This window comes from Sinocyclocheilus grahami, unplaced genomic scaffold (assembly GCF_001515645.1).
Source record: "Sinocyclocheilus grahami isolate Dianchi unplaced genomic scaffold, SAMN03320097.WGS_v1.1 scaffold76.1, whole genome shotgun sequence".
NCBI classification, from domain to species: Eukaryota; Metazoa; Chordata; class Actinopteri; order Cypriniformes; family Cyprinidae; genus Sinocyclocheilus; species Sinocyclocheilus grahami.
This window is the reverse complement of record NW_015505255.1, coordinates 70,607-90,337: the sequence shown is the minus strand read 5'-3', so window position 1 is coordinate 90,337 and position 19,731 is coordinate 70,607. Positions and strand designations below refer to the sequence as shown.

Genomic DNA, 19,731 nt, shown 5'->3' with positions numbered 1-19,731 from the left:
AGTATTCTTTTGTCACACGTGAAATGAAGAGGTTACAGGCGACTCGAGTGATGGTGAGGGATTGCAGGCCGTTTCATGTGGGCCGAGGGGGCTTGGCGAGTCTTGCAGCTGGGATCATACTAGTACAGCTTTGGGATTAGTCGAAAATGGAACCCAGATGAAAGCATGGACGCCTGTTCAATTGCAAAGGCTCAGTGCGCAGAACATTTACCTCCAGATTCTCATTGAAGCTGATGGGCAGCGATTGCTAACATCACAGAGACTGGACTAAAATAAGAGCTGCATTCTAAGCGGCAGCGGCTTCCTGCAGATTTGAACTGTCGGGAACAGGCACCGGTCACGTTGCTTTAGTTTGGTCCTTCAAACAGATGAACAGTGCCTGCCTTCTTTCCGATTCCAGAAAGAAATAGGATGGGAAATGTATACATCACTGGGACACACAAGGCACATACAGCACATGTTTACAAATCACACATCTGAAGTAGTAGCTTATTTTCTTCAGCTCTATTAACCTTCAGCATTTAAAAATCTGACTAGGCATTCCAAAAACAAATTATGTTAAGAATTCTTCACAGATAATAAATGTATGATGGAACATAAAGCATTCGTTTAGTAAGCAGAGGCCGAATGCGAGTTCCCTCAGAAGTCAAGCACAAAAAGCTGCCTGTCCTGACGACGTCTCCAAGGCAGAGCTGGAGAAATGTGCTTTCAATTATGTCCCGGTGAATATAGGGAAGCAGAACAAGAAATGCACTCAATTTATGTACTGCTCCGATTCAGCTCAGCGTGTTTTTACTGAACATTCAAAAAGTATTTAATATTTCCCGTAACGTTAGCAGTCAAACAGAGATAGGACTATTAGCCTCTTGGGGGTCCTGGATCCCTCCATTTGATCTGAATGGTAGCGTGATGCTGAGAACTGGTGAAGAACAACAACAACAATGAACAAAACCCCTAATGAACTCCACGCTTCTGCCTTTTCTGGTCTAAGCTTTGACTGTGTACAAAATCAGAGAAATGGAAAAACAATGTTGGATTAGTCCGTTTTCAGCACACAGTATGAGCTGGGATCTGTGCTCAAATCAGGACTGACTTACAGACAGACGAGTGTGCTTTATGTGATGCTGGAGCATTTTGAAGCTCATACCAATGTGCAATGTTGTCTTTACAAAGCTGTCTGCTGCCACTGCTTAGTGACGGCATGTAAAATAACATGGAGCTGAAAAGTATAAGCCCACTTCTTTTATGTTTTAATGGCACAAGCTCACTATAACTTTAAGTTGTCCATAGGCTGTATCTTAATCTAACATGCCATTTAGGCATGAATCTAATTATCTGCAAACACACTGAATGTCTTAACACATCACGAGAGTCAGTGCTTATAAGACAGCAAGAACTAGATACAAATTCAGATTTGATCCAAAAGTCAGATTTGATAGTTATTTTACAGTTTACTTTGATTAAAGGCCTATTCACACCATGTCTAAATTTTTTCCATTAAAACATGCACAAGTTCAAATTCCAAAGAAGTCACCAATGAAAGATGAAAAATCTGCATCAGACATGGCATTAATTATCATAGAGGGTTAAAAATAAATTAATTAAATCCCTGTGAATTAGTTTAATTCAACTTGGTGTGAACAGACACCCACAGTCAATCTGAGAGAATTTAGATTATTCTCTAAGAAACAGCCAAAAATAACATGTGGGCAGTTTAGAGAAACCAAATTTGGTTCCACTTTATATTAGACCTTAACTACCATGTACTTACATTTAAATTAATAATTTGGTACAATGCACGTATTGTGTACATACTGTGTGTGTGTATACATGTTTCTACATTGTACTTATATTTAAAAAACACCTGCATGTAATTACATTTGTACATAATTTCTGTAATTACATGTATAATTACACTGTTGATCCCTTACACCTTAATCCACCCTTAAACCTACCCATACCACCAAACCTGCCCCAAACCTTACCCGTATCCCACCTCAATAGCAGCAAAAGTGTTTTACAATACAATACGAATACAATAATTGTACATTGTACTTATTTTTTGATGCAAGTACATAGTTAAGGCCACCTAATATAAAGTGGGACCCTAAATTTAAACTGTGAAAAAAAGGACATAAAAGAGTTACTTACAACTACAGGAGGATTGTTCCACTCTTCGTAGGTACGAGCTGCATAGGGGTAGATGCGATCGTTAATGATCTGGAGAGTGGTCATGCCAATATCCTTCATGGAGCTGAAGTAGGCTTCCCAAAACCAACGGGCCTAGGGAACAATAAATGGCATGTCATTCAACTATTTGTAGTAAGAGCAGCAAAGCACAGACAAACTGATAAACAGAAATATATAAGCACACAAAAACCATGTGAAAGATACAATCCAAAGGCATAAGATAAGGCCTCTCACATCCCTTTACTCCCACCATCCTGCTCGTGCCTTTATGACCCCGACACACATTCAAAGGCAAAACAGTCCATTAAAGACTGGTGACATGATTGCAGGGACCATTCCAGACGGTTATGAGCCCTTTAGACTATCAGTCTTTTAACTTTTCCACTCAAGTGGCACTGAGACTGCAGCTAAAGTTTAAGGGCAGAGGTCAGGTCATTTTACTCCACACCAGCACAGGGACATGTTGCAATGTAATCAAACTTTTGCCATGTTACTTGAATGCTGCTATAATGCTAATTAATATTTTTTTATACATGTACTGTTCAAAAAGTTTGGGGTCAGTATGATTATTTTAAAATATATATATTTTTTTATTTATATTTAGCGTGTATTAATAAAGTGATCAAATGTAAAGACAGTAAAGAATTCTACATGATCAAAACAAATTCTGTTCTCTTGAACTTTCTATTCAAATAATCCTGTTTTCCACATTGAGAATAATATTATGAAATGATTCTTGAGCACCAAAACAGCAGCATCAGAATGATTTCTTAAGGATCATGTGACACTGAAGACTGGAGTAATGGCTGCTGAAAATGTAGCTTTGCCATTATAGGAATGATTTAAACTTAAATATATGTTAAAACATTTCAATTGGAATAATATTTGCAATATTACTGTTTTTTACTGTATTCTTAATCAAATCAATGCAGCCTTAGTGAGCATAAGAGACTAAAAAAATTTTTTACTGAACCCAAACTTTTGAATTGGACTATATGAGAATAATATGAAAAACAACGAGAAATAATTTCATAATACCATTAGAGAAAAAACAGCCTATACCAGTAATTACCAAATTCTGGTAGCTGACCTAAATTCAACTCCACTTTAAGCTTTAACAATTAAACCCTGAGGGTTTACTGCAAAAAAAAAAAAAAAACAGTCTTCACCAAATAAGGTAACAATCTGTATACATATTCTGTCAATACAAGAACACACACTCTTTTCCTTCTACTACTATACATATCAAACCCAAAGCTCCAGCAGTGAGGGGTGAGGAGCACATAAGAGTTAATTACCCATAAAACAGTGCTATCTCCTGCTAGGAGTCGCCATGCCGAAGTGACCCAGCTCCACCCTTCCTGGTCCTGTTTGACCCTGTTCTCTTTAACAGGGTCCACCAAGAGCATGCTTGAGGCAGCCTCATTACCTGACCTGACCGCAAACAGTGTCAGATCAGGTCTAACTACAAAGAGTCAAATGAGACCAGGGTGAATATAAAAAACAAGAATAATGGCGTTCCAACATTTTCCTGGGCCAATTATTGAACAACGTCAGAGAGCGCTAATGGTTTTTCTTTTAAAAACACCAATTAAAAATTGATTTATTGTGTCATTTGATGAAATAGAGGTTTGTGCAACATTAGACACAGAGAATCCTGACCATTCCAGTTATTCTCAAGTGAACTGAACTCAGCGCAGCAAGGTTTTTTTTTTTTTGCTTGTGCGGGTCTTTTGCTGCACATCTTTTCATTGGCTGCTGTCTTTGTTTTCATATACTCAACCCAGAACTCAGTTCAGCACATTAGAAGAGTACAGTCGCCCCCCTTTCCATCGGCCCCTAAGGGCCTGGCCCTTAAACCTTAAAGAAATACAACTACACAAATACAGCTTTTCTTTTTATGGAGAGGGGAAGAGGATTCAAAAAGACTTTCTGATCCCAAGGGGAGCCCAGCCGCCCATAAATCAACTCGTGATGAAAGTTTCCTTTCCGACCAGGAAAAGGCAGAGAGAAAACCGCACCCACCAAGCACTGAACCCGCCCCGTTTGAACGCTTGCAATAATTTTTATGAGGAGGGAAGAGACGGAGTCTCGTAAGACGACGATGGCTGCTCTTCTGACACATTTAAGGTTGTTCGTATATTACACTCTTAAACATGCATGAATCATTCCTTTATCTTATAGGACATCGTTCTATAGAACACGCAACTGTTGCTATAATAACTGTGGATGTGAACCATAAAAAAATGAATGATTCTGTTCCCAAAATGTATTAATGATTCTGGTTCCATAAATGATTCCTTTAGTACTTCTGAGGAAGAAATATTTAGAAAAAAGCTAAAGTAATTCATTGCAAAATGATGAGATAACTTCATTAATAAATGTTTTAATAAAAACATCTTATCTGAATCATTCATTTAGAAATAGGTTGGACTTGGCACTGATTGCAATGTATGGTTGAGATTCACCAAAAAGAAAGAGCTCACAAAATGTATTAGTTCTAGAAAATGTTGGATAACACAGCTTGTGCATTATTCTTTTGACTCACTAAAAAGAACAGGTTCATAAGAGTTATTTGTTATGAAGAATCGACTGGACTACGCTGGTTGTCGTGCATGGTTGTGATTCACTAAAATGAACCGGCTCATAAGAGTCATTTGTTATGGGAATCTGAGTATACTTGTCCTGCTGCTAATTTTTTCAGCTTATTTGTCCTAAATAACGACCAATATAACAAATAACATCAATCTACATGTTGACAATACTAAATGACCACTAGGCAAAAGTACTGAGCAAATCATGCATGCAAAATCATCAGCAATATATATGCAGTTGATCCGTGCATTGCTAACACCCTTTCAGCCCTGGAGAGGGCACAGCCAATTACATTCAGTAAAAGGACAAGAGACGATTTGGTGAAATGTCAGAAACTGCTACTTTGTGAAAGACTTGGCGATCACACCGTGAAAGTACAGCAGTTGGCTGCTCCCTCTATTGGTCAAAATGCAGAGAAAATCCACTACACCTATTCCTCACAACGGTCTGTAATACTTCTGCCTCCTATTATTTGCGGCATCTGCATTTTATGCAGTACTACACTGAAAGTTCAAGAGGGTTGTCTTCTGGCAAGATCAAGAACAAAGTAGGCTTTTTTTTTTTTTTTATCCAAGTAAGGTATATAAATCAAGAACCAGTTCTTTTGTACAATGGCAGCCATACAATCGCTCTGCTGTCTGGAGGTGGTATATATAGGCTAGTAAGAAAGGAGTGGATCAAGATGTGTTCAAGTGTGCGCTGATATCTCACTGGCTTCATGCCATGTCATAATTCCAGCGCAAGATGTGTTTCTGCACACTACGTCCTAACACCACCCAGAAACCTGTGGAACTAAACTACAACATTCTCCTCGCACAAAATATTCAACATCGAGCTGAAGAACTTGAGACTGTTCAAGAAGTCAATGCCAATGCTGCTGCTAATTTTTTCAGCTTATTTGTCCTAAATAACGACCAATATAACAAATAACATCAATCTACATGTTGACAATACTAAATGACCACTAGGCAAAAGTACTGAGCAAATCATGCATGCAAAATCATCAGCAATATATATGCAGTTGATCCGTGCATTGCTAACACCCTTTCAGCCCTGGAGAGGGCACAGCCAATTACATTCAGTAAAAGGACAAGAGACGATTTGGTGAAATGTCAGAAACTGCTACTTTGTGAAAGACTTGGCGATCACACCGTGAAAGTACAGCAGTTGGCTGCTCCCTCTATTGGTCAAAATGCAGAGAAAATCCACTACACCTATTCCTCACAACGGTCTGTAATACTTCTGCCTCCTATTATTTGCGGCATCTGCATTTTATGCAGTACTACACTGAAAGTTCAAGAGGGTTGTCTTCTGGCAAGATCAAGAACAAAGTAGGCTTTTTTTTTTTTTATCCAAGTAAGGTATATAAATCAAGAACCAGTTCTTTTGTACAATGGCAGCCATACAATCGCTCTGCTGTCTGGAGGTGGTATAGGCTAGTAAGAAAGGAGTGGATCAAGATGTGTTCAAGTGTGCGCTGATATCTCACTGGCTTCATGCCATGTCATAATTCCAGCGCAAGATGTGTTTCTGCACACTACGTCCTAACACCACCCAGAAACCTGTGGAACTAAACTACAACATTCTCCTCGCACAAAATATTCAACATCGAGCTGAAGAACTTGAGACTGTTCAAGAAGTCAATGCCAATGGAAGCAGAATGCAATTATTATTAGTTATGGCTAACGTATAGTATTCTACATGGCAATATATTGACCATAATTATTACAGAGTGAAACCAAAAGATCTCTTTACACGCATTCCATGTGGTTTAGTCACTTTCACATAAGTGTACAGCTGAAAAAGCTGAAGGGGAAAAAATAAAGTGAAAGTGTGCGGTTAACAATTTGTTTGGATAAAGATACATCACTAATACTTAAAATTAGCTTTCATCATGATTTACTATGGCAGGAGAAATTTCATCTTTAGAGAATCAAAAGTACACACTTGCAGGAATATTGTTTTTGGCATTAACCTACCTGTCTAACAGTTATTTTCATAGCAGAGCTAGCACTCCATTGATAGGAAGAAAGAATGTTAGTGGAGAAGAAGAGAGGTTTTGACTTCTTTAACCTCAGCTTCACCCTGTATTAAACCTGAGATGATTGCTCGCATTTAGTCTGAATGTGACTCAGTATTTGGTACCGTTTACTAACTGTCACAAAGGGCTCAGGGTTGTTGGTTTTCTACAAATATCTCCAAGTGTATCTGTAATTCTGTTCAAACTTTCACAGAAAAGGATGGAGTGAATTGCACAAAATAGAGTGTCTTCACAGTCATTTTTAGTCCTTGGGTTGACCTAAGAAGTGAGAATGACCTGTCAACCACCATGATGGACAGATGCTACTGATGCACTGAATGCAAATTTTCACTGTCACTACAACAGTGTAATCACATTCTTACCTGTCTCTGCATCTCCTCCACTTGTCTGTGAGGGATGCTCTTCAAAATAGTGTACATCTCTGGCAACTTCTCTTCTGGAATGACAACAGATGCCCTGCAAATACACACACACACAAATGACAATTCAATGCACTTGATTTTCACGTGACCAAATTAATACTGCAACTTTGACAATAGTAACAAATGTTTCTTGAACATATGTGACCCTGGACCACAAAACCAGTCTTAAGTCGCTGGGGTATATTTGTAGCAATAGCCAAAAATACATTGTATGGGTCAAAATTATAGATTTTTCTTTTATGCCAAAAATCATTAGGATATTAAGCAAAGATATTTTGTAAATTTACTAACGTAAATATATCAAAAATACATTTTTGATTAGTAATATGCAAAGCTAAGGACTTAATTTGGATAACTTTAAAGGCAATTTTCTCAATATTTAGATTTTTTTGCACCCTCAGATTCCAGATGTTCAAATAGTTGTATCTCAACCAAATATTGTCCTATCCTAACAAACCAGACATCAATGGAAAGCTTATTTATTCAGCTTTCATATGATGTACAAATCTCCATTTTGAAAAATAGACACTTAAGACTGGTTTTGTGGTCCACGGTCATGTGACACTGAAGAATGAAGTAATGACTGCGGAACATTCAGCTTTTGATTAATGAGGTCATTTTTATATCTAAATGTACATAAACTATTGATTTGCTTATTATTCAGTGTTACCTCATGACTTTCGGAAGTTATAATAAGTGTTCAATATGACTTTTCTTAATTAGACATTCATAAGATGATCAGTAGGTCAGGTACCATATTAACTTTATTCATGAACACTGATGACCGACAAAAACAGATTTTTGATCTTTACCTTTTCCAGTCCAGCACTTCAGAAAAAGGCAGAATGTAAGAGTCAGCCATGATGACAGGGACACATCCTGCCTGCAGCACATCACTAAGTGTGGCCTGGCCGAGCCGGGCCCCTCGCAGAACTACACAGAATGATGACTCCTACAGAACACACAAGAGACACATTTGTCATCTATAATAACGATACACTCCTAGACTTCTCCAGTCATGCTGTAACAGACAGCAGTGTGATCTAGGTGTGTGGTGTAAATGAAGGGGTTGCAATGAAAGGTGCTAGAATCAGAGTCTGGAGGGGCTTTGTGTTGAAAAGGGGGTGATGGCTCTCACAGGGATTTGGCCTCTGCTCCTCCTCACTGTGGAACGTCTCCCAGATGTACTGCAGCACCCAGCCCAGATGATAAGCATACTTCCTGTCTAGACAGGGCTGGACGGGGAGATGAGCATGGTGGACAGGAACAGCGTGTTTTGTTTTTTTTGCTTACGCCGATGAAGAAATGTGTTGCCGTGGTAAAGAATGCTTCAGAATGGGTTGAATATTTAAAGTCTCTAGGAATGTTTGAGCCAAGCTCTCAAAGCCAGGATGCCTTTACACAATGATGTATCATTTATAAATTTAACTAACTAACGTTTTATCTATAATAAAAATTTAAATCCAATGTTAGTTAATAATGTAAGCAATTAAAAAATATATATATTATAAGGAGAAAAATTTAGGGCTGACGTGTTAATTTGGTTTGATTAATTATGGAAAAAATAATATGTTAAAATGCATTTAACACAAATGCCAGATCAGTACGTTATTTTACATTGCATGCAGTTGCTTAGTGTAGCCTTAATGTAGCCTACAAGAATGCAGTTATATGCCCCAAAATGTGATATTATATAAATAATAATATAAATATATTTATATAATTATACATCATGCAATTAATTTCATTAAAAACTTGAACATGAAACATAAACGACATTAAAAATTATATAAAAAATAAACATCATATCCAAAATTGACACTCCTAATTGAGATTGTAGATAGAGTGTCAATGGTCCATTTCAGAGATAAGTGGCGGTAATGCACTTATAAGTAGGGCTGTGCAATTAATTGCATGCAATTGTCATGCGCATCTCGTCCGTAAAGCCGGTCCCGTGATTAGTAGTAAAGCTCCATCACCTGCTTTCAGATTGAGCGGCATTCACTACACAGAGCCGTAGTTCACTGACAATTAGGCAATATCGCGTTCATAATCACAGATGAATCACATTCGATTATGAACGCGATATCGCCTAGCTTGTCAGTGAACTATGGCTCGGTGTATTAAATGCCACTCCATCTGAAAGAAGGTGATGGTGATTTACTACCAATCACGGAACCGGCTTTACTGACGAGATGCGCATGACCTGCGGAACATTCAGCTTTTGATTAATGAGGTCATTTTTATATCTAAATGTACATAAACTATTGATTTGCTTATTATTCAGTGTTACCTCATGACTTTCGGAAGTTATAATAAGTGTTCAATATGACTTTTCTTAATTAGACATTCATAAGATGATCAGTAGGTCAGGTACCATATTAACTTTATTCATGAACACTGATGACCGACAAAAACAGATTTTTGATCTTTACCTTTTCCAGTCCAGCACTTCAGAAAAAGGCAGAATGTAAGAGTCAGCCATGATGACAGGGACACATCCTGCCTGCAGCACATCACTAAGTGTGGCCTGGCCGAGCCGGGCCCCTCGCAGAACTACACAGAATGATGACTCCTACAGAACACACAAGAGACACATTTGTCATCTATAATAACGATACACTCCTAGACTTCTCCAGTCATGCTGTAACAGACAGCAGTGTGATCTAGGTGTGTGGTGTAAATGAAGGGGTTGCAATGAAAGGTGCTAGAATCAGAGTCTGGAGGGGCTTTGTGTTGAAAAGGGGGTGATGGCTCTCACAGGGATTTGGCCTCTGCTCCTCCTCACTGTGGAACGTCTCCCAGATGTACTGCAGCACCCAGCCCAGATGATAAGCATACTTCCTGTCTAGACAGGGCTGGACGGGGAGATGAGCATGGTGGACAGGAACAGCGTGTTTTGTTTTTTTTGCTTACGCCGATGAAGAAATGTGTTGCCGTGGTAAAGAATGCTTCAGAATGGGTTGAATATTTAAAGTCTCTAGGAATGTTTGAGCCAAGCTCTCAAAGCCAGGATGCCTTTACACAATGATGTATCATTTATAAATTTAACTAACTAACGTTTTATCTATAATAAAAATTTAAATCCAATGTTAGTTAATAATGTAAGCAATTAAAAAATATATATATTATAAGGAGAAAAATTTAGGGCTGACGTGTTAATTTGGTTTGATTAATTATGGAAAAAATAATATGTTAAAATGCATTTAACACAAATGCCAGATCAGTACGTTATTTTACATTGCATGCAGTTGCTTAGTGTAGCCTTAATGTAGCCTACAAGAATGCAGTTATATGCCCCAAAATGTGATATTATATAAATAATAATATTTATATAATTATATAATTATACATCATGCAATTAATTTCATTAAAAACTTGAACATGAAACATAAACGACATTAAAAATAAATAAACATATAAACATCATATCCAAAATTGACACTCCTAATTGAGATTGTAGATAGAGTGTCAATGGTCCATTTCAGAGATAAGTGGCGGTAATGCACTTATAAGTAGGGCTGTGCAATTAATTGCATGCAATTGTCATGCGCATCTCGTCCGTAAAGCCGGTCCCGTGATTAGTAGTAAAGCTCCATCACCTGCTTTCAGATTGAGCGGCATTCACTACACAGAGCCGTAGTTCACTGACAATTAGGCAATATCGCGTTCATAATCACAGATGAATCACATTCGATTATGAACGCGATATCGCCTAGCTTGTCAGTGAACTATGGCTCGGTGTATTAAATGCCACTCCATCTGAAAGAAGGTGATGGTGATTTACTACCAATCACGGAACCGGCTTTACTGACGAGATGCGCATGACAAATCTCATGCGATTAATTGCACAGCCCTACTTATAAGTCTGCGATCTGTCGTAAAGCAAGAAGACGACGACGCATCACACACCGCCGCCGGCTGAAGAAGACGACGCGAACGCGCTCAGGACCGTTTGGACATTGTGGTGAATCAGAGGTAAAAAAACAATATAAATCCTGTTCAGTTCTTGCACAGACCGATTGTTTCGTGTCTTTACACATCAATGTATCGTCACGAGCCACAGGGTTTTATTTTGTTTTTGTATGTTTTTTTGACTCTCAAAGCCATGATTCTTATTCACTTCCATTATATGACTGACAGACTGTGGTTTGAGTTAAAAATCTTTGTTTGTGTTCTACTGAAGAAACAAAGTCACCTACGTCTTGGATGCCCTGGGGGTAAGCAGATAAACATTCATTTTTGGGTGAACTATCCCTTTAATATATATTTTTTTATGAATTTAGTCGCTAAGTGATTCTAATATTTGCAACATTTAAAATATGTTCTAGCATATTTACTATGTGTCAATGTTGTTTAATATGAATGGACGTGCAGAGAAACCAACCTGTAAAATTTGTGGGTAGTCGTAGACCTGTCCTTTATAGCAGCGCTTTCTGACCGATGCCAAACCCTGAGAGAGATTACTGCATTTGTCTAGGAGGAGCAGGGCCTCCCCATTCTCCTCCTTCAGCCTCTCCAGTTCCACACGGTATTCCCGATGGATGGCCGTCTGAGATGACAGAATGAAGTAGCGTCGGGGCCTGAAATAAACAAGTATTATGTGATGTCATTTTCCATCATTAAATAGAAACTGGTTAATCAATGTCAAAAAAGCAGGATCTCACCCTGGTTGCCTTTCAGGAAGGTCCACCTCAGCAGATAAAGGGCTATATACGGGGATGCTGATATCATAACCCTGCCTGTACGTCCATGTGGAGAAGCCTCCCCCAGCCAGCAGGGCTCTGTGAAACAAACGCAACGAAGATGACAACTCTGTCGCCGCGAGTGTCAGCAAAAGGCACTGAAGATAAAACACATCCTTAATCTGGTTTTACATGACAAATGTGTGAACATGCCACTCCGAAGCATTTAACAGAGTTGCCTTTGCATCCTCGTTCTACAACGAGTCAATAAAACGTCAAACGGTGCTCGGATTGAGGGAATGGAGTGCGTATAGGGAGAGCTGCAAATATGGCCACGCGACATACACTGTCTTTTTTTTCTCACCCCACACATATGCACATATGGGCAGCTGGTTCTGATGAGGCTGTATGCCAAATGGAGCACAGCTGGATGAGCCCAGGAAATTCCCTACAGCTCCAGATAAGTGTTCATCATTTCAGGGCTTTCTAGTACATAAAACTCACCTTTTCCATCCAAAGCAAAAGATCGGCCAAGTAATAGGCTGAGAAACATGGCCCATGTTGCAGTAAATACCAGGAGATTATGTTTGTCTGCCTGCTCTAGGCGGTAGTGTGCTATTCTCTTTCATGATCGCTCTCAGTGCATCTTTGATCTCTGGGTCTAAGGAACACACTAGGATGATGATACAAATGCACATTTAATACATTTAATTGAAAAGAAAAAAACAAGACATCTGAATAGGACAGTTCTGGGACACTGATATGTATGAATAGATTTGTTGGACTATTTTAATTATACATTTTGCAAGCATTCCAGTTTATCTCAATACAAGGGTGTTGAAACACCAAGAAGATTCTTAAATCCAGCTTGGACTTCTTGAAGAGTCTGGCATCAGTCTGTCAGCACTGTGGTTCAATGTCATTGTGGAAAACCATGAAGTGTCAATTCAATCGCAACTTATCTACGGAGGTAAAATAGTGCCATGTTGCAAACTTACGTAAATACAACTATCCTGAGACCAAAAAATATAAGAAAGGATATGAGCGCATTTATTGATTCTCAGGTGACATTGCTGCTGCACAAGGTCAAACATAGAGACACACCGCCCTCAACTGGCGAATATTACATCCAATCTCCATTAGACATTTACCATTGTATGCAGTGACAATTTTTACCGTAGGGAAATGGTTTTCAAGGGCACTTTGTTCTTTAAAAAGAGGGAACTGTATAAAACCACAGTATGTCTTTCATTTATGTCAAAGACTGCAACTTAACTAAGATTAATCTGAACAAGAATGGATGCCAATTATGCAATAAAATGTGGGTGTTGTTGGGAGTGTTCATGTTTAGTGTTTTCAAGGCTAAATTTTAATAAAAAAATAAAAATAATTCAACACCACTCACTTCTGAAACAGCAAATACAGAGCAAACTGGCAGCTATAGGTCACTAAGATGTCTGTGAAAGGACTAAACTCACACAAAATTAATGAAATAATACATACTGAAATACATACAATGTGAAAGATCAAATCTTTCCTAGTTTACTCTGAAGCCAGAATTCCAGAATAAGATACAGTTATCCAAAAAATATGAGGATCTGAATATTGTCCACACAATATGAAAATAAAAGGTGAGATATCAAGGGTAAAGAGATTATCTGAGAAAATCATTCTCAGAAAATCATTATATCAATACATTACCGCTCAAAAGTTCAGGGATTAGTTCAGGGTCTTATTGTTTTTGAAAGAAGGTCCTTATGAAATCAAGCATACAGTAAACCTGTAATACTGTGAAATATTAACATTCCAAGTAACTATTTTCAATTTTAATATATACTTTAAAATGCTATTTATTGCTGTGATGGCAAAGCTGAATTTTCAGCAGCCATTATTTCATTATTTTCAGTTTCACATGATCCTTAAAGGTGGGGTATGTATTTTTTTTTAAACACTTTAGAAAGCTGAGTAGGGCTGAGTACCAAAACAAACTTGTAGCCAATCAGCACTAAGGGGTGTGACTACTGATGTGACTCATGATGTGGAGGAGAGAGCGCTCAGTGCACAGGAGGATGGACATTAGCCGAGCCGAGCGAAGAAAGAAAGATAGAGATGGCGGATAAAAAACAAAAGACGATAACGTCTGTGGAACAAAAGAAGGCTTACGATAAAGCAAGAAGTAGGACCCATGTAAATATCGGATCAGCTTTCCAGTGCTGGAGAGAACTCAAGGAGCGGAAGGCCTGCGATCGGATGCCGAGGTTGCTTTGTTTCTTCTTGATAGGCGAGTAACACCGTGTCTACACCAGACACGACAGTTGTCGCGCTGCGCTGCAACAGCTAAAGTCTGTCTACTCTGGACGCGATAAAGCGACCGCTGAAAATTATTTTAAATTTGTGTCAATATGTCATAAATAGAACGCAGCAGCAGTTTTCTGTTTACAAATTTGTCGTGTCACACCGCATCCAGTGTAGACAGCATCACGGATTATAATCTATAGTTCTATAGTATTTTGACGTGCCGCACTGCTCGCGTCTTAGTGCCATGTTGCAAACTTACGTAAATACAACTATCCTGAGACCAAAAAATATAAGAAAGGATATGAGCGCATTTATTGATTCTCAGGTGACATTGCTGCTGCACAAGGTCAAACATAGAGACACACCGCCCTCAACTGGCGAATATTACATCCAATCTCCATTAGACATTTACCATTGTATGCAGTGACAATTTTTACCGTAGGGAAATGGTTTTCAAGGGCACTTTGTTCTTTAAAAAGAGGGAACTGTATAAAACCACAGTATGTCTTTCATTTATGTCAAAGACTGCAACTTAACTAAGATTAATCTGAACAAGAATGGATGCCAATTATGCAATAAAATGTGGGTGTTGTTGGGAGTGTTCATGTTTAGTGTTTTCAAGGCTAAATTTTAATAAAAAAATAAAAATAATTCAACACCACTCACTTCTGAAACAGCAAATACAGAGCAAACTGGCAGCTATAGGTCACTAAGATGTCTGTGAAAGGACTAAACTCACACAAAATTAATGAAATAATACATACTGAAATACATACAATGTGAAAGATCAAATCTTTCCTAGTTTACTCTGAAGCCAGAATTCCAGAATAAGATACAGTTATCCAAAAAATATGAGGATCTGAATATTGTCCACACAATATGAAAATAAAAGGTGAGATATCAAGGGTAAAGAGATTATCTGAGAAAATCATTCTCAGAAAATCATTATATCAATACACAAAAGTTCAGAAGTTCAGGGATTAGTTCAGGGTCTTATTGTTTTTGAAAGAAGGTCCTTATGAAATCAAGCATACAGTAATACTGTGAAACTGTGAAATATTAACATTCCAAGTAACTATTTTCAATTTTAATATATACTTTAAAATGCTATTTATTGCTGTGATGGCAAAGCTGAATTTTCAGCAGCCATTATTTCATTATTTTCAGTTTCACATGATCCTTAAAGGTGGGGTATGTATTTTTTTTTAAACACTTTAGAAAGCTGAGTAGGGCTGAGTACCAAAACAAACTTGTAGCCAATCAGCACTAAGGGGTGTGACTACTGATGTGACTCATGATGTGGAGGAGAGAGCGCTCAGTGCACAGGAGGATGGACATTAGCCGAGCCGAGCGAAGAAAGAAAGATAGAGATGGCGGATAAAAAACAAAAGACGATAACGTCTGTGGAACAAAAGAAGGCTTACGATAAAGCAAGAAGTAGGACCCATGTAAATATCGGATCAGCTTTCCAGTGCTGGAGAGAACTCAAGGAGCGGAAGGCCTGCGATCGGATGCCGAGGTTGCTTTGTTTCTTCTTGATAGGCGAGTAACACCGTGTCTACACCAGACACGACAGTTGTCGCGCTGCGCTGCAACAGCTAAAGTCTGTCTACTCTGGACGCGATAAAGCGACCGCTGAAAATTATTTTAAATTTGTGTCAATATGTCATAAATAGAACGCAGCAGCAGTTTTCTGTTTACAAATTTGTCGTGTCACACCGCATCCAGTGTAGACAGCATCACGGATTATAATCTATAGTTCTATAGTATTTTGACGTGCCGCACTGCTCGCGTCTGGTGTAGACATGGTGTAACATTGGTTTTGCTTTGTTTCACAGAACTAATCGTTGCCTGGGTTGCGTACATATGTGTGGGGCGGAGCTGTCAAAATAGGGGTGAGACCCTTTTGGGGTAGGGGCATGTTGGTTTTGGTGATTTGAAATATCAACATTGGCTGCCAGAAATCACTTACCCCACCTTTAAGAAATCATTACAATATGCTGACTTAGTGTTCTATAAGCATTTCTTACTATTATCAACGTTGAAAACACTTGTACTGCTTAATATTTTTGTTGAAACCATTATATGTTTTTATGCTGCTTTGATGAATTGAAAGTTCAAAAGAACTGAATTTATTTTAAACAGGTAAACCTCTTCAGTTTCACTTCTGATTAGTTTAATACATCTAATTTTTTAAATCTTACTAACACCAAACTTTTGACTGGAAGTGTACATAATTTCAAAATGATTTGAACATTCAGACTTGCTGACATATTTAGCAATTTAGCAATGTGCCTGTTAATTTCTACTCTCACCTGTCTCTGGGCACATCCAGAGCTGTATTGTAATCAGGAGGTCCTCCAGGAAGCATATTGAACAGCAGGTGGTTCATGCCTTTGTCCCACCTAAAATCGTATCAATACATTTATGTAGCTTGCATAACAGTGAGTTATGACTTCAGAAATACAGAGCATATGTTTCTAATGCTAAAATATGAGTTATATAACAGCTTAGAAGAGTGCCAGAAGGGACACTGTAAAAGAGAAAGTGGAGAGCTGCCAGTGTAACAAAAAAACAATAAAGGAACCAGTAAAGCCGAGGTAGGCAAAGATAATTAGCAAATACTGAAAGATATATATCTACCTGGGCAGCATGGCCAATGCCTGAGCGGTTTCACGAATCCGCAGAGAGTTCTGATTCAACACATCAATGGAGGGTATGAACAGACATGCTCTGCTCACATCATCAGTGTAAAAATCACTGTCCGAGATGGCGCTCAGCAGGTCATTGTATTCTCGAGACAGGCCAGTGCTGCTGATAGGCACTCCTACTTCATCCACAAATCGCTGAAGAGGATAGATGTACACCTGTGTACAAACACACACACACACACACACACACCATTAATAGATCAAAATCGCCCTGTAATGACATCCAACCTAATAAACCTAAATCAATAACACAATACTATCTCTCTTTGCATCACCTTGATTTTATTCTTGGGATTATATCCACAGCGATACACATCAAAGCAAGTGTGCATTCGACAGCTCAGGTCACCTCTCTCAGGAATAGGGCTGCTCATAGGTATCCTGACCAAAGGAGCATCATGCACACTACGACGGTCCAGACTCCATTCTGCGGAGGATTCAATGGAGTGAGGCCAGAACTGGAACATCCCTGTTGCGATCAAACCCAGTAAGACCACAGAGAAGATAACTACAAAATCATGAACTAACCTTTACTGTATCCAGTTCACTGCCTCAAATCTCAGCACGCCTCAACCATAATCTCATTTGTTGGTCCAGTATGCTGCAAAGGCTGATATTGAAATGTTTGACTGAATTTTGTTTATTATCCCACAATACATTCCTTATGCTAATGCTAAAGGGACAGCTGACAGGAAAGAACTTAGTCTCTCCTTCATGCGTAGTTCCATCAGTTTTTCTTGTAATTCGGGTCGCGTGCGCCATCTGCTGTAGAGGGAGAAATAATGTGAGGCATAGGCTGTGGCTTCAAACCTAGTAAGCCGCCTACCTAGACAGCATTTTTAGGTGTTAATGCCACGTTCCGTATGTGTCTAGCTAGCTAGCTCACTAGTTATTTTAAACGCAGCCACTAACAACAGCTATCAGTTCGCCGTTTCAGCCACCATTTTTTCTTATGGCGTAAATAACTGTAAACGGTGTTATTGAGCATTAGTTAGGGTATTAGAGCAATCTTTTCTTTATGCCTGGTGTTTTTAGGCAAGAAACAGTCTTCTGGGTCCTGTTCTTCGACAATGGTTTAACAAAGCCCGGATTAGTTCTCATACCCCGGATTGACCTAGCTCGATCTGAAATGGAGTTTTTCCGGCTCTTCTAACACATATCTCGGATTTACATATCTAGCTAATAAAGACAGCTGACCGTTCATGTGAGAATTTATAAGTCTGTGTAGACTAGCCTAATCACAGCATGGCTAAACAGCGGGCTGCATATTTCAGCGCTGCTGAATTGCAACTTTTAATGGAAGGATATGAGGAAGTTAAACATTTAATAAAGACCAAAGGGAATACTATAGCGGCTGCAAAAGTCCGTCAGGATGCGTGGCGAAAAATAGCTGCCAAATTAAATGCGTAAGTATATCTATCATTTAATTAGTCTGGGAGAGCACTAAATACGCAATATACATGACACCTGTGCTGACCAAATAGTGTATGTGTATTATGTTTTGGCTACAGTCTTATTCTGCTGTTGGTCACGCTTACAATTACAGATCCAACCCTATGGGACCTAGAAGAACGTGGCAACAAGTGAAGACGAAATACAAAAATATCGTTCAAAGTGGTAGGTCATGGTGTTTTTTTTTAGTGGGTTTGATGCCCTTTATTTTTGTTAGGGACTGCCCAATATAATGACATTATCCCTTTTTTTTACTCACTTTTAGAGTAATGTCAGCTGTATATATTTCAGAATTTTAAATGTATAACTATGATGATAACACACAACAGATGTTTTATCTTATTTATAGTAATTAATTTGTAGTAATTTTACACCTAAAATACAAACTGTTCTTGAAAGCGTGTACAGTGCAACACTTTTTTTTGTTTATTATTATTATTGTTCTTGTTATAAAGCAGAGTCAAAGTGTAATCAAACCTTTCTCTTGTACGTTTTAGACTTTTTTTTTGTGACCGTTTCCTCAGACCCTTAGCACCCCCTTGTGGCCCCCTTGGGCCCAGTTTGAAAACCGCTGGAACCCAGAATTTTTCATTTGAATTTTGAAAACTCAGTGTTTCGAATTGAATAACTTGAAGGTTTAACATAATTTAGCTAACAAGAGAAGGGCTGCACTGAAGAAGATGGGACTAGTCCCAACAAAAGAGGAGTACATAGATGAAGAGGAGCTGCCCCCTGAGAACAATGAGGAGGGTCCTATCATAGCGAGCATAGTTGGTGGCTGCTCCTCTGATCCAGGAGATACAGCTGGCTGCAGCAGTTATGTCAAAGGTATGTGCACCACATGCTATATTTGTCTCTACAAATCGATACTGCAGTAAATATGCATAATTCATATCACATCATTTCAGTGACTGAACATGGACTGGCCCTACTTCAGCCACCTGTGTTATCAGACGAAGAGCTGGACTCTGTAAGTTTACATCTCTGTTTATTTTCATTTTTAATGGGATATCAATGATCATAGTATTAAATAAACAATATCATATTTAAATACACAGTAAATGCTTAGAAAAAAATATGTACAAATTCAAACAAGTTGAATTAATATTTAATAAATTCATTCTTTTAATGCTTTCTTTTTAAAGGAACCTGTGGAAGATGTTAAGACACTATACAAGAAGTATCTCAAAATAGAGATCTCAAACAGAAAGCAAGAAATGGCATACAGAGCTTTAAAAATGCGCAAAGTGGAGAAAGAAATTCAGCTACTTGACAGGAAATTGGATGTAAGTGTGATATTTGATAATGGATTGTCAGAATAAAGGATAAATGTACCT

The 19,731-nt window shown here is 38.5% G+C and overlaps 2 protein-coding genes across 3 annotated transcripts in view; one reads left to right on the top strand and one right to left on the bottom strand.

Annotated features, from left to right (window-relative positions):
* The window catches only part of LOC107586005 (exostosin-2-like), a 32,483-nt gene extending 14,440 nt beyond the window's left edge, over positions 1-18,043 (bottom strand). The window contains exons 1-9 of the mRNA XM_016273218.1: positions 17,965-18,043; positions 17,218-17,465; positions 16,875-17,098; positions 16,547-16,636; positions 11,916-12,032; positions 11,636-11,831; positions 9,684-9,823; positions 7,189-7,282; positions 2,152-2,283 (exon numbers count right to left, since the gene is read on the bottom strand). Coding sequence (XP_016128704.1) covers positions 2,152-2,283; positions 7,189-7,282; positions 9,684-9,823; positions 11,636-11,831; positions 11,916-12,032; positions 16,547-16,636; positions 16,875-17,098; positions 17,218-17,465; positions 17,965-18,043 — 1,320 coding nt within the window. The remainder of the gene's footprint in view (positions 1-2,151; positions 2,284-7,188; positions 7,283-9,683; positions 9,824-11,635; positions 11,832-11,915; positions 12,033-16,546; positions 16,637-16,874; positions 17,099-17,217; positions 17,466-17,964) is intronic.
* Positions 17,897-19,731, top strand: LOC107586032 (uncharacterized). 2 transcript variants are annotated; one of them, XM_016273245.1, is made up of 5 exons: positions 17,897-18,348; positions 18,489-18,559; positions 19,046-19,210; positions 19,303-19,364; positions 19,540-19,731. In XM_016273245.1, the coding sequence occupies exons 1-5, from the start codon at positions 18,188-18,190 to the stop codon at positions 19,714-19,716; spliced, it is 636 nt and encodes a 211-aa protein (XP_016128731.1). In that variant the 5' UTR covers positions 17,897-18,187; the 3' UTR covers positions 19,717-19,731. The 2 variants fall into 2 exon arrangements, with proteins under 2 accessions (XP_016128731.1, XP_016128730.1); XM_016273244.1 differs by having other exon boundaries at positions 17,903-18,348; positions 19,046-19,222.

Coding starts and splice junctions, on each gene's coding strand:
- LOC107586032 (XM_016273244.1), top strand. CDS start 18,188: ATGGCTAAACAGCGGGCTGCATATTTCAGCGCTGCTGAATTGCAACTT. Junction 19,223..19,302: donor CTGCAGCAGTTATGTCAAAG/GTATGTGCACCA, acceptor ACATCATTTCAG/TGACTGAACATGGACTGGCC. Junction 19,365..19,539: donor CAGACGAAGAGCTGGACTCT/GTAAGTTTACAT, acceptor TTCTTTTTAAAG/GAACCTGTGGAAGATGTTAA.